A 25,065-nucleotide genomic window follows, 5' to 3' on the forward strand; every position below is an offset into this window, starting at 1 on the left:
CGTGGGATATCATAAGCCTCCATGCACCATGAGGTCAAAGACACCATCTTCAGGAAGGAACACAACTTTGTGTATTTTGCCCAGGATCAGGAAAGCCAGGAAGCTAGAGTGCTGGGATTTGCTCAGATCTAACATTTCCCACAGGTTCAGAGTGTCATCAACTGCACTCAGGTGGTGCTCAGATCTCTGTGGCAACAAGCAGCCAACTAGGTCAAAAGAAAGGGCTTCCACTCGCTGAATGTTCAGCTGGTGTTCGACCGAGACGAATATTATTCATTCATGGGTTGCGGGCGTCACTGGCTAGGCCAGCATTTATTTATCCTAATTTCCTTTGTTCAGAGGGCATTTCAGAGTCAACCACATTGCTGTGGGTCTGGAGTCACATGTAGGCCAGACCAGGTAAGGATGGCAGATTTCCTTCCCTAAAGGACATTAGTGAACCAGATCGGTTTTTACAAAAATCGACAATGGTTTCATGGTCATCATTAGACTTATTTAATTCCAGATTTTTATTGAATTCAAATTCCACTATCTGCCATGGCAGGATTCAAACCTGGGTCCCCAGAGTATTACCCTGGGTCTCTGGATTTCCAGTCCAGTGACAATACCACTATGCCACCACCTCCCCTCTAATAAATCCAAACGCGCAGTTCCCAGGGAGTGTCCACAACTCCTACATTCTCAGTCTGTCATAGATCCCTGATATCTTCCAGTGTCTAGAGAGGCTGCAGGGTTGGCCCCTTGGGGACAAGAGCTACCTGCAGAGGAAGTGGTGGTCTCAGAGTGCAGCAGAGAGAAGGTACAACGAGGCTCATGCTGCAACTTGCACCTTAGTGGAGCAAACCATCAGAATGTTGAAAATGAGGTTCCAGTGCTTGGACCAGTCCACAGAGAGTGTCATGCATTGTTGTCGCCTGTTGTGCCCTTCACAACCTGGCATTGCAACGGGGAGAGAGGCTGGCTGAGGAGGAGATGGAGGAACTGCATGTCTCCTCCAATGAGGAGGATGTTGACAGGGGCGAGTATGAGGTCTTTGAAGGCAAGGATGACGGCGATGAGGCTTTTGCACTGGCCAGACGAGGCAGGCGCGCTCAGGAGGCCCTCATTTCTGCTAGATTCATGGAGGATGATAACGACATGCAGTGAGGAGCCACCATGGACCCTCATTTTGCACCTGAGAACGTTTGACTCCTGTCTGGTTGATGGCAGCACACATACCCTCTATGATAAGGCTCCTGTCATACAAATGCAGCAGATGCCCATAGTCCCTATGTTGCAGGAGGATGATGACGACATGCAGTGGGGGACAGTCCATAGATCTTCACGTGGCTTATGTGAACGTCTGACTCCTGTCAGGCTGATGGCACCTCGCTTGCACTCTGTGACAGGGTTATATCATGGAGATACAGCAGGGAAACTTTCAGTTTTCCTGATCCTATGGCATCCTTCATGAGCTGAACCCTTCAGCACCACATTCACCGGACATAGATGTTGAAGAGATGGGGGACCAGCCCCACCTCAAAGGTGCTGGGAGCACACAGAGAGAATGATGGAACTCTGTGCCGCTGGCCCAGGACATCCTGGCAGCAAAGAAAGCCCCATCTAGGCTCATGCATGACTGATGTGACCAGTGACAGTGAAGGTGCACCATCAGCGTGCTGGGAAGGTTGCACAAAGCACATGGAAGAGGCCCAGGACTGAGACGCCTGCCTTTAACTTGTGCAGGGACCAAAGTTTCATATCTGAGTGACATAAACACTGCTCATCAGAACAAGGAGCCATAGGCAAGGAGATATTCTTGGGAATTTATTAACAATAATGAACATTATGTCCAAGTGATTAACGCCCATGCCCAGGCTGTGCAACTACGTCTTCTTAACCTTCCTAAGCCTGCTGCCACATCTCTGTGCTCCCCGGACATCCACAGCGGAGGTGGAGGCAGCCTGCTGACTGTTGCACCCTGTTTGTGATGACCTTGGCAGGCGCCCTCAGGAGGACTGAGACCTGGAGGGCACCGGCCTTCTTTTGGGATCCTGCTGTGTGGCAGTGGCAGCGGCAGCCTCCTCGGCCTGTGGAGCTGGATAGCCAGGGTCACAGGAAGAGGGAATTCGGATAGGCTGGACACTCCCGGAGTCACCTGGGTGGATGGCCGCGGGATGTGCACCTGCTGATCCTCCTCCCCATGGGTGCCTGAGGCCCCTGGCTGGTTCCTTGAGGAGAAAGGAAAGCTGGAGTGAGATCAGTCTGCCCCGCACCCCTCTCGTGTTGACACTGTTGGGAAGCCAACTATGGCATCAGCGATGGAATTCAGCCTGTGCAGTAGTGCAGGGCCAATGTCCTGGATCAAGGTCTCCATGGCAGCTGCCAACCTACCAGTATTGACCTCGGTGCATTGGCATGCCGGCGCTATCACCTCATACTGAAGACAACGGACTCCTGCAATCTGAGTGCAGCGGACATCCCTTCTTAGTGTTCTCTAGCCTGCCTTTGCAGCTTCAGCAACTGAGGTATGACGGAGTCCAGGGGCTCGTGCTCTGACTCAGACTCGACAGATTTCTGGTCTCCAGTAAGTCCTCCGAGTGCCGGGGACCTGGGAAGTCCCTGCCAGCACCTGCTGTGGATCACGCAGCGCAATGTGCTCACCAGATTATGGACTCTGAGGCTACTCTAAAGATAGGTCCCACCAATGTGTGTGTTTCTGCACTGGTACAGGGTGTAGGTGAGAGCTGTGATGGGTCTTTAATGAGGGTTTCAGCAGATTCCTCTTCCGAGATGTCTTTGGGGCTTAAGTTGAGGACCTGGGTGGTGGGCTCTCTCGGCTGTTTCCCAGATGTGTGCCTGCGAAAGCAATGAGAGATAATTAGGGCATGGCAGTGGCCTGTGAAACAGGACACATCACTCACAGCATGGTTATCTGATGGATGTTGCACTGCTGGATCCCTACTTGGTTGAGCATCGCCGATCTCACTGTCAGCACGGGAATGGTCCAGAACCTCATTGGCCAGCTGGATGGCTCTGTTTTCAAAGTCCATGAGCACCTTGACTTCAGGCATTCCTCCACCAGTCTCTCACTTGGTTGTGTGCCAGCTTGTCTTGCATGAATACAGATGGAGAGTGTGTAAGCAGAATGCCTGTCAGGCCAGATGATAAGTATGCCCAGCATGTGTGGGTGGTGAGTGGTGCCATGGACAGGATGAAGGTGTGTGTGAGAAAGTGAATGGTGATGTCCCTTGAACTGGTAGTGAGTGAAATCCCTGTGAATGTGTGATGGGTTTGTGAGTGTGTGAGTTGAGAGTGGTGAGAAGAGTGATGAGAAGAGTGACTTACCCTGGAGGAACGGAGATCATTCATCCTCTTTCAGCACTGGGTGGCTATCCTCTTTTGCAGGCCACCTCTGTCACTGCCTCCCATGCTGGATTTGTCACCTTGCTTGCTGACCTTCACCCAGAGTGGGGGTAAAGGACATGGCGGTGGGTCTCCACTGCGTCCAGTAGGCACTTAAAGGAGGTGTCAGTGAATGTGGAGGCAGCATGTTTCCTCCCTTTGGCAGCCATCAGTTCACAGCAGCTTCCTATCCCTTGAAGAGTGTTTGCTTTGTGCAGGGGCGGTATTTAAATATGGCGCCCAGTTTACTGAAGGCCTGATGTAACACAGTACGGGTGAATGAGAGGCCGCACCGCCAGCAACCCGGAATGTTTCCTGGGAATGCATGATTAATAAGGTGGGATTGGGATGATACAGCGTGAAAAACTGCCATTGTGGCTGGCGGGTAAAAAGTTCTTTTCCCCACCCGCTACCGAACTTAGTGCAAATCTAGGACGATTCTGCAAACCTCTCACATTCCCATATAGTTGCTAAGGCTTCTTTTTCAACTACTTCATTTCTTTGTTCCGTACAGTCAGTGATTGGAATGCATAGCACACTGGTCTGCGTTTACCATCTTTCTGGGTCTATGAGAATACTGCTTTTAGTCCATCGATGATATATCTGCAGCAACTATCGTAGGCTGTTCCGGGTTACAGTGAGCCAATGTGTCGGGTGAAATGAGTGTCTGTTTTATCCTTTCAAATGAAATTTGTTGATGTTCTCCCCAACAACATGCTTGGTCTTGCATAAGCAATTGTCGCACTGGTTCATTTACATGTGCCAGATTAGTTAAGAACTTTCCTACTTGATTGACCATCCCCATGAAGTGCTGAAGCTCTGACATTGTGAGGTGGTGGAATTCTCTGATTGCTTTGGCTTTTTGAGTATCAGCCCAAATGTTTGATGTAGTAATGGTGTGTCCCAGAAATGTAATGGTTGATTGTGAGGATTCATTAAGGGGGTAGTCATGCTTCTTGCAAGCATTGCAATATTGTTCTCATTCTGGCATTATGCTCTGATGTAGTGGACCTCTGGTTCAGGATATCATCTATGTGACAGATGACCCCTTCTAATCCTTCTACAATACTCGTCATCATCCTCTGAAAAATCTCTGGTGCTGATGTAATACCAAAGGGTAGTTGTTTGAAGTAACAAGCGGCCATACAGCTCCACAGTCTGGGTGACATTCAACTGAAGGTCAAAGGACAGTTGACTGCTACACTTCAGTACAAAGGAAGAGAAATCATAGAAACTTTGCATATGATCCACAACCAAGTTCACTATTAAGCTGAAAAAGCTTGCACAAGCCGTGTGATAAATTTTGTCAGTACTTTGGATTCCTCATCCAAAGGTAGTTGCCAAAAGCCACTGTTTGCATCTAGTTTAGTAAAAATTGTGCTGTTTGTTAGTTTTGCCAGGCTCTCATCCACAGGCACCATTGGGTGTATCTCCCTTTCCACTGCTTTGGCTAACTGTGTGAGGTCAACACAGATTTGCAGTGAGCTGTTTGGTTTCGGTACTTGAAGCATTCCTGAACACCAACTTGCAGGTTTTGTTACAGGTGGCATGACTCAATTTCTTGCCGCACCTTCTGTAAAAGTGGGTGTGGAACTTTCCTTGGGGTGAACAAGCATATTGATTTGGTTTCTGTTCTCAATATGATGTGATAAGTTGTTTCAGCTTCTCCAGACCTCTAAGTAAGTTTGGAAATTCTGTCCTGAATTCTTTCGGTTTGCCTTGGCTTCCCAATTCATCTACCTTATCAACGAGTTGCAGATTTGTGCAAGCTTTTCAGCTTAATAGTGAACTTGGTTGTGGATCACATACAAAGTTCCTAAGATTTCTCTTCCTTTGAACTGAAGTGTAGCAGTCAATTGTCCTTTGATCTGTCGTTGAATACCTTCCCAGACCATGGAGCCGTATGGTCGAAGGCTGGAGGAAGTCTTGCTTTACCCACTGTTCTGTGTCCTATGTTCTGTGAAATTCCTGCTCCAGTGTCTAATTTGAAGTTTGTTTTATGTCCATTGACCATAATGTCTGCACTCCAATAGTTCCCATTAGATCCTGTAATTTTGCCCAAGAACAGCACTTCATTGCCTGTTGCATCTTCAATTTCTTGAATGCTACTTGTTTTAATTGGTTTCTTTTTACATTTCTGAGTTAGCAGCTTTTTGCTGCAGCATATAGCTTTAAAATGTCCTCTCCTCTTACAGGAATGGCACTCCGCATTTCTGGTGGGACACTCTTTCTCCCGATGCAGTCTTTTCCCATCACAGTGAGAACACTGAGTAATGGCAGATACCATGTTCTCTTCGCTCTTTTCCTCTTCGTGAGTAACTGTGCTGCTACTTCACTGTGTCAATCATTTTGTTCTAAACGAAATGTTCCCATCACCTCGAATAAATACACGATTTTGCTTTCTCACTTCTGCTCGCCTTGTTAACTACACAGTCTTTGATAGTGTTAAATTTGTCTTTGGTTGTAGAAAACGCGATAAAGACTTCTACAACAATGCAATCCCAAATTAATTCGTGTTTCAGGATTTCATTTTCGCAATTCTCAGTTGATCGATATAAATCATTAATGAAGGACTCTACACTCTCTCCCGGTCTGTGGGTACGTCTATTGAACATCATCCTTTCTCTGAATATGTCCTTTCTAAGGCTGAAATATGTATCAAAAGCTTTATAACATCTTCGTATGTCTCCACCTCTTCATTTGTGCCCTGTTTGACCAATTGTCATCTGTACCACCACCTATGGCGTAGAGATTTATGCCCTGTGTAACCTGTTCCTTGCTAGACCTATCTGCTCGTCCCAAAGCTGCACTATACCTGGTAAACCTACAATGTCAATTCTGCCACTTCTGGGCTTGATTGGGCCTTCCACATGGTTGAAGCGCTCTGGTAAGGGTATGATTTTCTCCATGGCTTTTCTTCACTCCAGTCTTTCTTCGAGTTCTGTTGGTGTTTCTCCTGCATTGTCCTTTCCTCGCAGTCATTTTGCTTGCTGCTTTTTCAGTTACTGGGCTTTTTTCCCTCCGTCTTCAGTCTTGGAATTTTTTACTTGGTGCTTTTTTCATTGTCTTTACAACTGCCACATCTGTTCTCATCATTGTGGGTCTTAGCTTAGATTGTCCTTGGTTAGGATTGATAGAGACTGCTGGGGGCAAGACTGTTGGTAAACTTTACTTTTTATTAAACATTCTTCAAACCATATATGAGACAAGGCTGAGCACGAGGCTTCACGTGGAACCATCCCTCAGTAGGCTTTGTTGTCATGTGATCTTACATCACTGATGATGTAGACTGTCCAAGATAAGCAAATGTATTTGGATGAAGGAAGCCTTTTCCCTATTTGGTCCCAAGCCTCCCATTACAGTGTCAGTTGTCAATTAAATAATCTAGTGTCCTTCCCTCACCAATTCTCTTTTGAAGTACAGCAACTGCTAATGCGGCAGTAATTTTCCACCATTAATAAACAACACTGGCGTTAAATCCTCAATTTGTCCACTTTTCTTAATAGCCGTGGAAGCAGTGTGGGGCAGGAGGCTGGGAAAACTCCCTGCATTTCTTTGAATTTGAACATATAAACAATGATGCAAAGGTTAAAATCTCATCCAGCCCATCCCAAACAATGATAATATTTTGTGTATCAGTATATAAACTCCCAACCCAACCCAAGTGATCTACTGCGACTGGCTAAAAAACAGATTTAAAAAATCCCTGACCAGTTTGGGGAAAAGAATCAGGAAAATGCCTCTCTGAGCAAATCTAGACAGGAGGTCATTCTGGCCCTGGTTAATGTTACCAGGGACCTCCCTGGTGATCTCCACCCAGCCAGAAACGGATCCAGCTCTCCCTTGAAGGAATTCGGTGAATCATCGTTAACCACAGGAGTCGGCAGCCTGTTCTAGTCACTGGGAAAAGAGTTATTTCCTGATATTTAACTTAGATATGACCTTGTGTAACTTGACATTGTGATCCCTGCTCCTCCTGAAGCTATTTTGTGAAACAAATTGTCTACACAAACACAAACTATTTCGATCATCAACTGATCAGATCACCCCTACAACTACACTTCTCTAAAGTGTACAGTCTCATGTCATTAAGCCTATCTTGGTACCTAAGGTGCTTTAAACTAGGAATTAGTCTAGTCCTCTGCACCCTTGTCAAAGCCTCAATATTTCCCACCATGCAAGGAGACAAAACTGGACACAGTATTCCAGTGAAGTCTGACCGAGGGTGTTAATTTGACTTTTCCAAAGCAAATGAAAAGTGACCACATGGGAGAAGGGAGGAGGAAGGGGGAGGGTAGGGGGTGGAGGGAGGGATGGGGGGAGGGGAGGGGAGGGGAGGGAGAAGGGGGGTACGGCAGGGAGGGACTGGAAGAGCCTGTGTTTTTACTCTACAGTCTTTGAAATAAGCCTGTCTGAAGGTACAGGGCGGCTTCAGACTTATTCTTTCCTCAGCAGACCAGTAATGGATTTAACATGATAGCAGAGGATGAACATTGAGCTCTGGTGGCTGGATGTTGAATAAGAAGTTTTGTCTTGATCCTTTGAGAGAAAAGAAACAAAACTTTCTTGACAATCTCAGGTACAGAATGCAGACGCAAAATTGCAAGCTTTGACTATCCACTGTTTTTTTTTTCCTGAGTCTGAACCATATCAGCAATGGAAAAATAGGGTGGAAATGTGGACAGGGGTTACCTATTTATCCCGGAGGAAGCAATACAATTAGCAGTAAAATATTTTTGGAAATGGGTGTGGATGACTTGGATGCTGAAGGGGGATTTACCATTCTATTACTATTTTTGGATAAATTTTACAAAAAAGATAGGTCGCTGGATGCATATGAGGCATGGTCAGCTTTTGATAGATTTAAGACGACAGATGGTCAGTCCACAGAGGAGTACATTATGGACTTTGATGAGTGGTATAAGATCCAAAAAAGTTTAACCTTGAAATCTCAGAGTCCATATTGGCTTTCAAATTACTGGACTGTGCACTCATTTCTCATGTCAAGAGGCTTTTGGTTTTGATAGGGTTTCAATTCCATGGCAAAGACTCGCTCCTTGGCTAAATGGTTACTACCCTGAAAAAACTTTTGGGAAAGCAGTCGCTCCCAGCTGCTTTCCTGTCAAACACTAATAACTCTGTTGTAAAGCGAAGGATGGAAAACTCCATGGTTACCGAAGTTTGAGATCGCCAAAATGTTAGATAGATTTCAGTACAAGGACTGGGTTGTTGATAGGTGATCTGAAGAAGGTCGCACTTTCAGCCAGTTTGAGAATTGAGACAAAAAGTGGGTCTGGGATGGTGACTGAGGGTGCTTTAACCCGAGAAATGCATGGGGAATGATTAATCAGTGTTATTAATGTGATTCCAAATATCATTAAGCAATGAATTGCCCCCAGCGAAAGAATTGTGTTTTTGAAGCAACCTGTGAAACAGAGAATTCTGATGCTGAAAATGATGATGGTGACTGACGTGTTGGAATTGTGTTGGTCACAGGGAGCTTGAGTCTGGTGATAGCAGATGACAAAGCACCATGTGCATCACATGCTCATATGTTTTGTGGGGCAGAGCAAGAGGGATAAAATATCGGTAGGAAATCAGAGTGTGATAAACAGGAAGGGCTATTTTGTCCAGAGGTCAACTGTCCAAAACGGGTTCCTGGGTATCATATTGTCCAGAAGGATCGGATAACAATAGTGGGAAGGGCAGGTAAGTCTACTAGGAAATAAAGGATGAATGTCCAGGATGATGGACAAGCAGTGAAGGCCAAGGGCTGGGAAAATAGATTACAAGAATGGAGAATAAGGAAGTGTACCCCAAGTTATAGTAATGGGTCGGGTGATGAATCTCGAGTGAGGACATGTTCACGTACAGTGAATAGGGCCTCAGATAGGCTACAGAGGGTATTTAACAGTAGGAGCCCAGAAAGACTTCAATAGGCAAGTAAGGGTCGCATCTTGACTGGACGACATAATAGAGTGGTGAACGCTGAACCATGATGATGAAAGAGCAGAAGCAAGAATCCCCATGACCAAGAGGTTTTTGTAGCGGCTAATAAATTAGGAGATAAAGCTATATGGGAGGCTAAACAGAAGGGGTTGGATAGTTGGAGAGGGTTTGGTAGTTTTCAGGGGTCCCAAATAGGGATCAGCCAGCATTATTACAAAACGTTATGGAGCTAAGATTAATTTACACCAGCAATCACATTTGGAGAGCGTTAGCCCTACCACAGTCAGGTGGGCTAGGTCCTCAGAAGCGGATGCTTCCAGGGATGAAAAGGAGCAGCTGCAAAGTCTGACTGGACAGTTGGATTGGTTGGGCATACAGATGAGGCTGGATGCAAGCTTTGATGTTCTTGAACTAAGTATTGTAATGTAGCATCCCAAGGTCCAGGACACTGTGCGGGCAAAAAAAGAGAAAAAAATTGAAGATGGAGAAATGTGCACTAAAGTTTTCATCTTTGAGTGACCCTGTGATGTAGAATTGATGGTGTTCAGTGACACCTTTCACACAAACCTTGTTGATGGGTGCAGCGGATTTCATGGCGTTTCTTGGGGATGAAAATGGGAAATGTTGTCCCTTGGCTTGGAAAAATCTACATGGGGGAAAATGGCAAAGGAAATGTCCCAATAGAGCGTTATGTTGACTTATTTTTCTGTCCTCAATTTCTATTTTTTTATCTGAAAAGAAAATGCACCTGTAATTTTTTTGCTGGCAGAAGGGTATCTATCAATGTTGAAACTCTTTCGAGTTATCAACAGTCACAGATTGCAACTCTTTCGAGTACAATCAGTTCTTGGTTTTTCCGGGAGTGGGATATGAACCCACAACCCTCTGATTCAAAGGCGAGGGTGTATCAATGTTGAAGTTGTGCTGCAATAGAGTACATGCTTTAAGTTGGTAATTAAGAACAGCTTCCCTCATTTGGAGAGGCATTAGGACTTCATTACTAGAGTATAAAAAAGTGTTCACACTGGGTGTTGGGGGGAACTGAAAATGTCTGTGTATTTACTCTACAGTCTTGGAAATAAACCTGTCTGAAGGTACAGGCTGGCTTCAGACTCATTCTTTCCTAAGCAGACCAGTAATGGATTTAACAGCAGCAGTAGGTCATATGCCTCTTGAGTCCACTCCACTATTCAATAAGATTCAACACTATTCTACAAGATGCACTGCAGGAATTCACCAAGGCTCCTTCGACAGCACCTTCAAAACCCACGACCACTACCATCTAGAAGGACAAGGATAGCAGATAGATGGGAACACCAGCACCAGGAAGTTCCCCTCCAAGTCACTCACCATCCTGACTTGGAAATCTCCTCCTTCCCAGAAACATGATAGGGTCCCCCTTGTCCTCACTTATCACCCCACCAGCCTCCGCATTCAAAGGATCATCCTCCGCCATTTCCGCCAACTCCAGCATGATGCCACCACCAAACACATCTTCCCTTCACCCCCCTTGACGGCATTCCGTAGGGATCGTTCCCTCCGGGACACCCTGGTCCACTCCTCCATCACCCCCTACTCCTCAACCCCCACTTATGGCACCTCCCCATGCCCACGCAGAAGATGCAACACCTGCCCCTTCACTTCCTCTCCCCTCACCGTCCAAGGGCCCAAACACTCCTTTCAAGTGAAGCAGCATTTCACTTGCATTTCCCCTAACTTAGTCTACTGCATTCGTTGCTCCCAATGCGGTCTCCTCTACATTGGAGAGACCAAACGCAAACTGGGCGACCGTTTTGCGGAACACCTGCGGTCTGTCCGCAAGAAAGACCCAAACCTCCCTGTCGCTTGCCATTTTAACACTCCACCCTGTTCTCTTGCCAACATGTCTGTCCTTGGCTTGCTGCATTGTTCCAGTGAAGCCCAACGCAAACTGGAGGAACAGCACCTCATCTTCCGACTAGGCACTTTACAGCCCTCTGGGCTGAATATTGAATTCAACAACTTTAGATCTTAAACTCCCCCTCCCCACCCCGTTTCTTTTCCCCCCCCACCCGCTTTTTTTTCAATAATTTATATAGATTCTTCTTTCCCCACCTATTTCCATTATTTTTAAATCTAAAACTAAAACCTTTAGTCTTTCCACCCCACCCCCACTAGAGCTGTACTTTGAATATCCTGTATTCCATTCTTAATTAGCACTTTTCTCAGACAAAGACCACCACCTTCGACACCTCTTTGACCCTTTTGTCTCTGACATCTTTTGATTATCTGCTCACACCACACCCTCAATGTGTCTCTTCCCCCCCGCCCCCCACCCACCTTAAACCAATTTATATTTCTCCCTTGTTGAAACTATGCTGCAGTTCTGCCGAAGGGCCATGGAGGCTCGAAACGTTGACTGATTTCTTCTCCGCCGATGCTGCCAGACTTGCTGAGTTTTTCCAGGTAATTCTGTTTTTGTTTTGTTTTGGAAATATATTGCTGTTCCTTCACTGTCGCTGGGTCAAACTCCTGGAATTCACTTCCTAACAGTACTGTGGGTGTACCTACACCACATGGACTGCAGCAGTTCAAGAAGGCAGCTCACCAACACCTTCTCAAGGGCAATTAGGGATGGGCAATAAATGCTAACCTTGCCAGTGACGCTCACATCCCATGAATGAATAATAAAGAAAGCTTTTCAATATTTTTTCATGTCTTCTCTGTGCTTCCTAATTTCCATTTATAATTTCACCCTTTCACTTTGAATGCTCAGCTATGCTTTCTGCAGTATTCAGCTCTTGGGTCTGGTAAGCTTTGTTTTTTACCCTACTCTGTATGCTCTTTGACATTCAGGTAGGATTTAGGTTTGAGAGTTCCATCTTTTTCTTTGTGGAATATATTTATTCAGAATCCAGTTCGGCTCCTTCTCGAATTCCTTCTACTGTTTTATCTTCGACTAGCTGTTTCCAGTCCATTTTGCCAAATTACATATTAAATTTGCCTTTCCCCAGTTTAAAGATTTTATGCCTGGTCTATCTTTATCCTTTTTGATAATTACTCTAAATCTAACCGAATTATGATCATGACCATCAAAATGCTCTCTCGCTGATACCCCTTCCGTCTGGCCCATTTCATTCCCTAAAACTAAGAGCAGAACTCTTGGGTTTTCCATATTGACTAAAAAAGTTCTCCTGAGTCCATTTTAGGAACTCTGTGCCCTCTGTGCCTTTTACACCAAACTTATCTCTATTATTAGAGTATTTGAAATCCCCCACTGTTACTGTCCTATTGTGTCTGCACTTCTCAGCAATTTGTCCACATTTTTGCTTTTCTATTTCCTCTGAATGCTTGTGAATCTTTAATATATTACCAGGAGTGTGATTGCTCCTTGATTGTTCTTCAGTTCAACACACGTGGCTTCAATTGATGCTCTTTCTGGCATAACATCCCTCCTCATAGCTTTGATTGTCTTTAACCAACATTGCAACCCCCCCTATCTTTTTTTTTAATCCCCCTTGCTATCCTGTTTGAAAACCCTGGAACAGGAATGTTGGGCTGTAAGTCCTATCCATCTTTAAGCCACATTTCAGTAATTGTTTTTTTAATTCATTCACGGGACGTGGGCTTCACTGGCTAGGTCAGCATTTATTACCCATCCCTAATTGCGGATGGTGGTGATGAGCTGCCTTCTTGAATTGCTGAAGTCCATGTGGTGTAGATACACCCATAGTGCTGTTCGGAAAGGAGTTCCAGGATTTTGACCCAGTGACAGTGAAGGAACGGTGATATATTTTCAAGTCAGGGTGGTGAGTGACTTGGAGGGGAACTTCCGGGTGTTGGTGTTCCCATCTATCTGCTGTCCTTGTCCTTCTAAATGGTAGCAGCTGTGGGTTTGGAAGGTGCCATCCAAGGAGCCATGGTGAATTCCTGCATTGCATCTTGTAGATGGTACACACTGTGGCTACTATGCATCGATGGTGGAGGGAGTGAATGTATAAGGTGGTGGATGGGGTGCCAATCAAGCGGGCTTATTCATCCTGGATGGTGTCAAGCTTCGAGTGTTGTGGGAGCTGCACTCGTCCAGGCAACTGGGGAGTATTCCATCACACTCCTAACTTGTGACTTGCAGATGGTGGACAGGCTTTGAAGAGTCAGGAGGTGAGTTACTCATCGCACGATTCCTAGCCTTGGACCTGCTCTTGTAGTCACATTATTTATATGGCTAGTCCAGCTCAGTTTCTAGTCAATGGTGACCCCCAGGATGTTGATAATGGGGGATTCAGTGGTGGTAATGCCATTGAACGTCAAGGGGCTATGCTTAGATTCTCTCTTGTTGGAGATGGCCATTGCCTGGCACTTGTGTGGCACGAATGTTACCTGCCACTTGTCAGCCCAAGCCTGGATATTGAACAGGTCTTGCTGCATTTGGACATGGACTGCTTCAGTATCTGAGGAGTCGCGAATGGTGCTGAATGTTGTGCAATCATTAGCAAACATCCCCACTCCTGGCCTTACGATGAAAGGAAGGTCATTGATGAAGCAGCAGACGCTTCCAAGGGTGGAATTTTCCCAAATTTGCACTGTGTGGTAACAGGTGAGTAAAACAATGTTTTACCCGCCGGCTGCGATGGCAGGTTTTCACGCCCTATTGTCCCGAACCGGCCTCATTATTTATGCACTCCTGGGAAACATGCCGTTTCCATGGTGGACGGGCTCTCATTCGCCTGCCCGCCAGCACCCTGCCGTTGCATCATGCCAGGTGCCATATTTAAAGTCCAGCATCAAGCACACATCTCAGTGCATCCAGCCCACCATTGCTGCATGGAAGACATGGCCCTGAAACTTAAGAAGACTGCAGCCCCCAGGTTTAGCAACACATCTCTCGAGCGACTTTTGGATGCTGTGGAGGCCCGCCAGGATCTCCTCTACCCCCACTGTGGCAGCTGGATGGGAGCAACAGCACTAACTGGCTTGGGAGGCAGTGGCAGCTGTGGTCAGTGCCAACGCCCTGTAAAAGTGGACAGCCATCCAGTGCCACAAGAGAATGAATGATCTCCTCCATTCCGCCAGGGTAACTCATCTCATCACTCAACTCACACACTCACAAACCCATCACACATCCGTAGGGCCCGCACTCACTGCCGCTTCAAGGGGCATCACCATTCACTCTCTCACACTCATTGTCATTGTCCTCATCCCATCCATGGGACCACTCAACACCCACACAGGCCAGGCATACTTGTCATCTGGCCTGGCATGTGTCCTGCTTACACTTTCTCCATCTTTATCCATACAGGACAATCTGGCACATAACAAGAGAGAGAGGTCGCAGATCAGTGGCGGAATGCCCAAAGTCAGGGTCCTCGCGGACTTTGTAAACAGAACCATCCAGATGGTCGGATCTGGATCTGGATCGTTCCTGTGCTGACGGTGAGGGTGGCGCTTCTCTACCAAGTGAAGATCCAGCAGTGCAATGTCCACCAGACAACCATACCGTGAGTGATGTGTCCTCTTTCACAGGCCAAAGCTTCTAAAGTTTCATGCTGCATCTCTAAGATATGACCCTGATCATGGAGCACAAGTGAGCTGCCCTCGGCCAGACAGGAGTCAGGCATTCTCAGAGGCTGTGTGAAGATTTAAGGAGTGTCCTCAAAACGTCATCATCATCCTCCTGCAATTGAGCGACTATTAGGGCCTCCACCTCATCTCCGTGACAGGGGCATTCTCAGAGAGGGTATTTGCGCTGCCATAAGCCAGACTGGAATCAAATGTTTACAAATGCAATGTGAGGAACTATGGGGGTCACCTCATTGCATGTCGTCATCATCCTCCGCAAATCTAGCAGCTATGAGGGCCTCTCGAGCACACCTGCCTCATCTAGCCAGTGCGAGGGCCTCATCCCGATCGCTATCGCCTCCGAGGACCTCCTCATCCTCATCCCCATCAGCGTCCTGCTCTTCAGAGGAGATGTGCAGCTCCTCCATCTCCTCCTCAGCCAGCTCATCCCCCTTTGGAGCGCCAGGTTGTAAATGACGCAGCAGATGACAACGATGCATGACACCCTCTGCGGACTGTATTTCAGGGCTCCACCAAACAGTCCGGGCACCGGAACCCCATCTTCAGCATCCCAATGGTCTGCTGTGCCAAGTTGTGAGCTGCAGTATGAGCTTCATTATACCGTAGCTCTGAGGACAGCCTGAGGCCATCTTCTGAGGCGCAGGTAACCCTTAACCTCGAGGAGCCTCTATGGACCCTGGAAGACTCCAGGGATCTGTGCACACCCCCTGAAAACCGTACGCACACCTGCAGGATGTGTTTCTGGTCGCACACCAGCTACACATTCACCGCATGGACGTCCTTGCGGTTGATGTTGACAGGAGCTCTGGAGAACTTGGTGGCACTTTGATGCCTCTGCGTTGCTTGAGTGGGCTGATAAATTAGGGGCCCAACCCCGTTCATATCAATGTGGCTGCGCCTGAACTGTCTCAGTTGCTGAGGAATGGTCACTTTCTACAGGTTTCCCGAATGCAAGGCCACTTCCCTTGCCCGCCCTACCCCCCCACCCTGAATGCTTGTGCGCTATATTCAACGGCAGGGCTGCCCTTGCACACACACCACACACCCCCCGCCCCCGCTCCCCCTCAAAAGTCACCTCCAAGACACAGCGGCACTCAACTCTGACCCCCCCGGCGCCCCTGAAGCCTGCAAAGCAATAATCGACCCTGATGAGCTCTGCAGAACGTGGCTGTTCACTCACCTCCAGTTTACCCAAAGTGCAGGCCGCCAAGTGCACATCGCCTCTGCGCTGTTGTGAAACACGTCGGCGTGCTTTCCTGCTGACATGGATGGACGATCCAGCGGGAGTGCAAGAGCCTGGCGGGATGCTCTGATAATGATATGCTGATGTATTACAACGAGGTTTCCAACGGCCAATGGTGGGAAACGCGACCCGCTGTCGGCAGACTGAGCGGACAATCGCAACCTGCCTTCCTACCGTCGTGAAATTGATCGTGCCACATTGTCCGTTCACACCACCCATCACGCCTGAGCGGGCAGGGAAAATTTCACCCCAAGTATCTATTTCACGGAATCACACAGTGCAGAAGAGGCCCTTCGGCCCATCGAGTCTGCACTGAGAAACGTGAGAAACACCTAACCTACCCAATCCCATTTACCAGCACTTGGCCCTTGGCCTTGAATGTTATGACGTGCCAAGTGCTCATCCAGGTACTTTTTAAAGGATGTGAGGCAACCCGCCTCCACCACCCTTCCAGGCAGTGCATTCCAGACTGTCACCACCCTCTGGGTAAAAAAGTTTTTCCTCACATCCCCCCTAAACCTCCTGCCCCTCACCTTGAACTTATGTCCCCTTGTGACTGACCCTTCAACTAAGGGAAACAGCTGCTCCCTATCCACCCTGTCCATGCCTCTCATAATCTTATACACCTCGATCAGGTCGCCCCTCAATCTTCTCTGCTCCAATGAAAACAACCCAAGTCTATCCAACCTCTCTTCATAACTTAAATGTTTCAGCCCAGGCAACATCCTGGTGAATCTCCTCTGCACCCCCTCCAGTGCAATCACATCCTTCCTATAATGTGGCAACCAGAACTGCACACAGTACTTCAGCTGTGGCCTCACTAAAGTTCTATACAACTCCAACATGACCTCCCTACTTTTGTAATCTATGCCTCGATTGATAAAGGCAAGTGTCCCATATGCCTTTTTCACCACCCCACTAACATGCCCCTCCTCCTTCAGAGATCTATGGACACACACGCCAAGGTCCTTTTGTTCCTCAGAACTTCCTGGTGTCATGCCGTTCATTGAATACTTCCTTGTCAAATTACTCCTTCCAAAGTGCCCTCAGTTCATCTGCCTTAGGCTCCTTGCATTAAAGTTTATACCACAAATCACTGAATAACTCTTTGGTTGTCTATTTTGTAGCCTATGGTTCCTGGACTTTTAAAAATTGCTTCCTAAATTTTTACTGAGGGAGTGCTGCACTGTTAGAAGTGCTGTTTTTCGGATTAAAGGTTAAACGAAGGTCCTGCCTGTCCCATCAGGTGAAAGTTTGAAATACCACGGCATGATTTGGAAAAATGCAAGGTGTCCTTGTCAACATTGCTCCTGGCCAATACCACCGAAAGTAGATGTGGCACTCAGAAAAACCCACAGGCCAACACATATTCCTCTCTGAACCCCCCCACCAAGGTAATCGCAAAGGTTTTATATAATTGTCTGTTTTTGCTTCTTACTTTAGACACTGTACTGGCATGTTGTGGAGTTGGATTTGGTGGATCAGGTGAGGGTTCTCTACCTTTACCAGGTTTATACAATAGATGTGACCAGTTTCAGTCCCCACAGCAACATAGTTGGAGGAGGAACAGCTCACCATATCCGTGATCTGAAAAAGGAAGTAAATGAAATTAATTTTCAAATCATCACAGACTTCATTTAGGGATGCACTGCAGTTTGCGGGGGATTTACTCTAACATCCTCCTCCCACCACATTTTAAAAAATCATTTATGGGATGTGAGCATCACTGACTGGGCCAGCATTTATTGCCCAAAACTAATTGCCCTTGGTGGCGAGCTGCCTTCTTGAACCGCTGCAGTCCATGTGGTGTAGGTACACCCACAGTTCGGTTAGGGAGGGAGTTCCAGGATTTTGACCCAGCGACAATCAGGATGGTGAGTGGCTTGAAGGGGAACTGCCAGGTGGTGGTGTTCCCATCTATCTCCTGCCCTTGTCCTTCTAGATTGTAGTGGTCGTGGGTTTGGGAGGTGCTGTCTAAGGAGGCTTGGTGAGTTCCTGCAGTGCATCTTATAGATGGTACACACTGCTGCCACCGTGCAGCAGTGGTGGAGGGAGTGAATGTTTGTGGATGGGGTGCCAATCAAGCGGGCTGCTTTGTCCTAGACGGTGTCAAGCTTCATGTGAGCGAAACCAGGGGTAGGGGTGGTTAAAATGGAGCATTTGCCCACTCCATTTCTGCCCTGATCTGACCAACTGCAATTTTAAATCGGAAGTGTTAAGAACCAGGTACGAGGCGAGGTCTCTCTTAGATTGGTGACACAAAGGACGGACCTGAGCAGAGGTAGCAGGGGGAGCAGCAACAGCAGTAATAAGTAGATTAGTAGAACCCATGGTTCACTAATGCCCTTTAGGGAAAGAAAAACACTGGGGAGGTGGTGGTAGCATAGTGGTATTGTAGGTGGATTGGTAATCTAGATACCCAGGCTAATGCTCTGGAGACCTGGGTTCAAATCCCACCAAGGTAGATGGTGGAATTTGAATTCAATAAAAATCTGGAATTAAGTAAAGCCACATGACTCCAAATGCACAGCAAAGTGGTTGACTCTTAAATGGCCTAAAATGTTTCAAATGAAACCAGGCGAATGAAATGACAACCTCACCCTCCTTAGTAACATTTAGGGGCTTGTGCCAAAATTGGGAGAGGTGTCTCACAGACTAGTCAAGCAAGAGCTGGTCATAGTCACAGATAATGTCCCAGATACCACCATCCCTGAGCAGAGGTGGCAGCACAGTGGTATACATTCGGGAGGGATTTGTCCTGGGAGTCCTCAACATCGACTCCATACCACATGAAGTCTCACGATCAGGCCAAACATGGGCAAGGAAACATTGTGCTAATTACCACGCACCGCCCTCCCTCAGCTGATGAATCAGTGCCCCTCCATGTTGAACACCACTTTGAGGAAGCACAAAGGCGCAAGAGTGGATTTGTAGCACCAGTACAGATTGTGTTGGCCAAGTCCTAAGGGACTGCGAGACTGGGTCTGTGGCAGGTGGTGGAGGGAACCAACCTGTCCACCTCGGATGCATCTGTCCATGACAGAATCAGTAGGAGTGACCACTGCACAGTCCTTGTGGAGACAAATTCCCGCATTCACGTTGAGGATACACTCCATTGTTGTGTGGCATGACCACCATGCTAAAGGGAATAGATTTCAAACAGATCCAGCAACTCAAGATGGGGCAACCACAATCTGTAACCTCATGACCTGCATATCCCCCACTCTTCCTAGTTCAATGAAGAATGCAGGAGGGCATGCCAGGAGCAGCACCAGGCATACCTAAAAATGAGGTGTCAATCTGGTGACGCTATAACACAGGACTACTTGCATGCCAAACAGCATAAACAGCAAGTGTTAGACAGAGCTAAGTGATTCCAAAACCAACGGATCAGATCTAAGCTCTTCAGTCCTGCCACATCCAGTCATGAATGGTGGTGGACAATTAAACAACTCACTGGAGAAGGAGGCTCCACAAATATCCCCATCCTCAATGATAAGGATGAAACATTTGCAATAATCTCCAGCCAGAAATGCCAAGTGGATGATCTATCTCGGTGCCCAGCATCACGATGCCAGTTTTCAGCCAATTTGATTCACTCCACATGATATCAAAAAATGGCTAAAGGCATAGGATACTGCAAAGGCTATGGGCCCTGACAAGGTTCTGGCAATAGTACTCAAGACTTGTGCCGCAGAAGTTGCCGTGCACCTAGCCAAGCTGTCCCAGCACAACGACAACACTAGCATTGACCTGACAACGTGGAAAATTCCCCAGGTGTGCCCCATCCACAGAAAGAGGCCAAATCCAACCCAGCCAATTACACCCCCTTCAGTCTACTCTCCATGATCAGTAAAGTGATGGAAGGGGTCATCAACTGTGCTATCAAGCTTGCTTAGCAATAGCCTGTTCACTGACTCCCAGTTTGGGTTCCGCAAGGGCCACTCAGCTCCTGACCTCATCAAAGCCTTGGTTCAAACATCGGCAAAAGAGCTGAACTCCAGGAATAAGATGAGAGTGACTGCCTTTGACATCAAGACAGCATTTAACCGAGTGTGGCATCAAGGAGCCCTAGCAAAACTGGAATCAGGGGGAAAACTCTCTGCTGGCAGGGGTCATACCTAGCAGAAAGGAAGAGGGTTGCGGTTGTTGGAGATCAATCATCCCAGTTCCAGGACATCACTGCAGGAGCTGCTCAGGATAGTGTCTTTGGCCCAATCATCTTCATCAATGACCTTCCTTCCATCATAAGGTCAGAAGTGGGGATGTTTGCTGATGATTGCACAATGTTCAGCACCATTCGAGACTTCTCAGATACTGAAACAGTCCATGTCCAAATGCAGCAAGACCTGGACAATATCCAGGCTTGGGTTAACAAGTAGCAAGTAACATTCGTGCTACATAAGTGCCAGGCAATGACCATCTCCAACAAGGGAGAATCTAACCATTGGCCCTTGACATTCAATGGCATTACTATCACTGTATCCCCCACTATCAACATCTTTGGGGTTACCATTGACTGACTGAACTGGACTAGCTATATAAATACTGTGGCTACAAGAGCAGGTCAGAGGCTAGGAATCCTGCAGAGAGTAACTCAATTCCTGACTCCCTCAAAACTGTCCACCATCTACAAGGCACAAATCAGGACTGTGATGGGATTCTCTCCACTTGCCTGGATGAGTGCAGCTCAGATAATTCATGAAGTAGCTGAAGATGGTTGGGACACTACCCTGAGAAACTCCTGTACGATGTCCTGGGACCGAGACGATTGACCTCCAACAACCACAGCCATCTTCCTTTCTGCTAGGTAGACACTCACACCCCTACCGCCCCACTACCCCTGCCCAACCTTGCACCCCTTGTGATTGGGGCCCAATTTGATACTTTAAGCCCAGGCCTAAGTGGAGAGCAATGGTGGCTTTCTCCCATCAGGTCAAAACTGCTGGGAACAAGAGCCTGACCAGAGGATGACCAGCCAGGCCAGTTCTTGCGGGCCAAGGAATGAAGAGTATCTTTAACATCCTTCAGTTAAGGGTGCATAAATCACAGTCCATTTTACAGTCAGGGGCTACTGCAGGAAAGTGGCTGATAGTGGATGCTGGTTGGGCACAGTGTTGGGCTCTGCAATGTTCCAATGCCCATCTCTATTGGGTATATCTCACTAAACGTCACATCACGGTACATGGCAAATTGGATGAAACACCAGACCATCCATCGTAGAACTGTGCAGCACAGAGGAGGACATTTGGACTTCATGGCTGTGCTAGCTGTTTAAAAAAGCTATCCTTGCGCTTCACAGACCTGTCACCACTTAGAGGCAAAATAACAAAACAGATAGGAAACTGGAAAGTTTACCTTCACTGCAAGGGAAAGGGTGCTGATCCTTTCCCCATCCACAATTGACCACACCTGCACGACACCCGTTATTCTCGCCGACTGCAATGAAACACAATACACTGATTGTGCATGAACAACTACATGCAAAACAGGCTTAACCTCCCCAGATAATAGGGATAGCACAGTGCTCAGTGCTCCTCTGACAGTTTCATTCCATTTCCTCCTCAGCTCTGAACCCGTCTAACCTTCCCGCAATTAGTTTGCAGGGACAGTGTAGAGGGAGCTTTACTCTGTATCTAACCCCGTGCTGTACCTGTCCTGGAAGTGTTTGATGAGGACAGTGTAGAGGGAGTTTTACGCTGAATCTAACCCTGTGCTGTAACTGTCCTGGGAGTATTTGATGGGGACAGTGTAGAGGGAGCTTTACTTTGTATCTAACCCCATGCTGTACTTGTCCTGAGAGTGTTTGATGGGACAGTGTAGAGGGAGCTTTACTCTGTATCTAACCCAAATTGTACCTAGCCTGGGAGTGTTTGATGGGGACAGTGTAGAGGGAGTTTTACTCTGTATCTAACCCCGTGTTGTACCTGCCCTGGGAGTGTTTGATGAGGACAGTGTAGAGGGAGCTTTACTTTGTGACATCTGTCATCCAACTACCCCTCTTTCTGCTGCCTCCACTTTGCCCTCTATAAGAGATCTCGGTAACTTTTCAGCTCTGATCAAATGAGGAAAATACTGAGATAAAAACAAAAAAATATAAAAACAAAAAAATTCTGCTGAAGGGTCATGAGGATTCGAAACGTCAACTTTGTTCTTCTCCGCCGATGCTGCCAGACCTGCTGAGTTTTTCCAGGTATTTCTGTTTTTGTTGAGGAAAATACTGATATTTTCTTTTGTGATGTCACTTTTTAGGGTTCTTTTTGCTGTTGCAATTTCAAGCACCTCTTCATTTGCCCTTATGGTCTATGAAGGAATTTTTAGCGGATGTCTTAACATCCACATTTCAAAGACATCTATTTTCTCCCACAGATCTTTATTTATTGTCCAGGTTTCTGAAGCATAGGAAAGTGGATAGAATGCAGCATCTTGTGAGTGTTTTCCTTGTTACAAGCTTGAGATTTCTTGTTGTTAACACATCCTTCATCTTCACAAAATTACTTCTGGCTACCTCTATCCTTCTTCTAACTTCAGCGTCACATCTGCCATCTTCTGTTATCATTTGTCCTAAATAGACAAACTTATCTACTTGTTCCAGTGCGACACCATCCACTTCAATCTTCACTCTGGTTTATTCTAATGTATTTCTTCTAACTACCATTGCTTCTGTCTTTTTGGTGTTCATACCCAATCCATATTCTAAACTGCTGGATTTTACTTGATCTACGATATTTTGTAGGACGTCTTCTGATTCTGTAATTAGTGCTTTGTTGTTAGCGTACCGCAGGTTTATGTGTTTGCCTCCAATTTTTACCCCAGAAGGACATCTGATTGTCTGAATATTTGTTCTGTGTACAGATTGAATCATTTTGGTGACGTTACAGTATACAGCCTTGTTGTACTCCCCTCTTCACTTGATCGTCCCTCTTCTAGCCTGATGCTTGCTATTTGACCCCAATTCAAGCTCTGGATAAATCTCATATCTTTACTGTCAATGTCACATTTCAGCAACACATCCATTAACTTTTGGTGATAAACACAATCAAATGTTTTCTCAGTCTATGAAGTGTATGCAAATGTTCATGTTTGCTTCTAGATATTTATCGAAGATTATTCTTGTTTTAAATATTCCCTCTCTTGTTCCTACTCCAGGTCTAAATCCAGACTGCACTTCACCAATTTCTGCTTCAAATATGTTATTATTTCTTTCTAGTATGATTTTCAAGATCACTTTAATAAGATGACTTGTTAAGTTTATAGTGAGCTTTACTCTGTATCAGGCCCTTACTGTACTTGCCCTGGGAGTGTTTGATGGGGACAATGTAGAGGGAGCTTCACTCTGTATCAAACCCTGTGCTGTACCTGTCCTGATAGTGACTTTGAGGATGGTGATTTTAACCCACCCCACAGTGGGAACAAGTGTCTGCAAAGATAACTCAGCCTCTGAAATTTTACAGTCTTGTTTGCGCTTGATTTCCACAGGCAGCTGCCAATTTATAGGTAGACAGGTAGAGACAGGTAGGACAATCATTAACAGATGTAAATCAGTGCGCAGTGATGCTGTGCAGTTCTGGATGATGTTATAAGCACTGACTGAGATGCCTACTGTATAGCCCTGCTCAATGAAACCCATCAGGAAAGAAGCAGTGGCTCTGGGACGCACTGAGGCCAGGCAAAGCAGGAATGCTGCACTACCATGGGGTTCTCCATCCCCACAACCACCTGCCCATCCTAAAGATCTTACCGGACCCTCACCTCATCCGACCCTGATCTTCACCTTGTCAGCTTTGTAATGGGATGTGAATGAAGCCTGGGAGTTAAAATAGACTGCAGCTCAAACTGACGATGCTGAAGAGGTTTGACCCCCACAATAATCTTACCCTACTTCCTACCTGACACCCACTAAAAAACAAACTTACATCTGTATAACGCCTTACACAACTTCAGAACATCTCCAAGTGCTTCACAGCCACTGAGGTACCTGTGAAGTGTAGTCACTGTTGTAATGTGGAAAACATGGCAGCCTCTTTGTGCACAGCAATATCCCACAATCAACAATGTGATAACGTTTCACAACCTTTGACAGAAAATACAGGCCAGGATTCTTCGGAGTACTCCCCAGTTTTTCTTTGAAATAGTCCCCTGAGAGGGCAGACAAAGCATTGGCTTAATGTCTCATCCAAAAGCTGCCACCTCTGACAGTGCAACATTCCCTCAGTACTGCACTGAAACAATCAGCCTGTATTGTGCTCCCATTTCTCAAGTGAGGACTAAACTCATGGTCTTCTGTCTCGGAGATAGTGTTACCCATTGAGTGAATGCTGACACTTCCCCAGGACTGACATCCCTCCCCTTGTGCACAAACTCACAAGATCAAAATATCATAGAAATCCATGGCACAGAAGGAGGCCATTTGGTCCATCATGTCTGTGCTGGCCAACAAGTGGCCATCCAGCCTAATACCACTTTCCAGCTCTCAGTCCTGTAGATTACGACACTTCAAGTGCATATCCAGGTACTTTTTAAATGTTACGAGAGTTTCTGCCTCTACCACTGTTTCAGGCCGTGAGTTCTAGATCCCCATCACCATCTGGTGAAAAGATTTCCCTTCGAATTCCCTCTCAACTCCTACCTCTTACCCTAAATTTATGCCTCCTTTTTATGGTCCCTTCAACCAAGGGGAATAGAGCCTTCTTATTCACTCTATCCAGACCCTTCAGAATTTTATACTTCAATTTGGTCTCCCCTCAGCCTCTTCTGTTCCAAAGAAAATAACCCCAGCCTATCCATAACTAAAATACCTCATAACTAAAATTCTCCAGTCTGAGCAACATCCTCGTAAATCTTCTCTGTACCCTCTCTAATGCAATCACATCTTTCCTATAGTGTGGTGACCAGAACTGTACATAGTACTCCAGCTGTTTGAGTTCCAG

At 46.6% G+C, this 25,065-nt stretch overlaps 1 protein-coding gene across 2 annotated transcripts in view; it reads right to left on the reverse strand.

Moving 5' to 3' along the window:
* Nucleotides 1-25,065, reverse strand: part of cfap43 (cilia and flagella associated protein 43) — a 191,108-nt gene that overhangs the window by 119,721 nt on the left and 46,322 nt on the right. For both annotated transcript variants that reach the window (XM_078564994.1, XM_078564996.1), the window contains 2 exons: nucleotides 21,494-21,574; nucleotides 17,574-17,722 (listed from right to left, as the gene is read on the reverse strand). In XM_078564994.1, the coding sequence (XP_078421120.1) occupies nucleotides 17,574-17,722; nucleotides 21,494-21,574 (230 nt within the window). The remainder of the gene's footprint in view (nucleotides 1-17,573; nucleotides 17,723-21,493; nucleotides 21,575-25,065) is intronic.

Source organism: Cetorhinus maximus, chromosome 20, assembly GCF_964194155.1.
Source record: "Cetorhinus maximus chromosome 20, sCetMax3.hap1.1, whole genome shotgun sequence".
Taxonomy (NCBI): domain Eukaryota; kingdom Metazoa; phylum Chordata; class Chondrichthyes; order Lamniformes; family Cetorhinidae; genus Cetorhinus; species Cetorhinus maximus.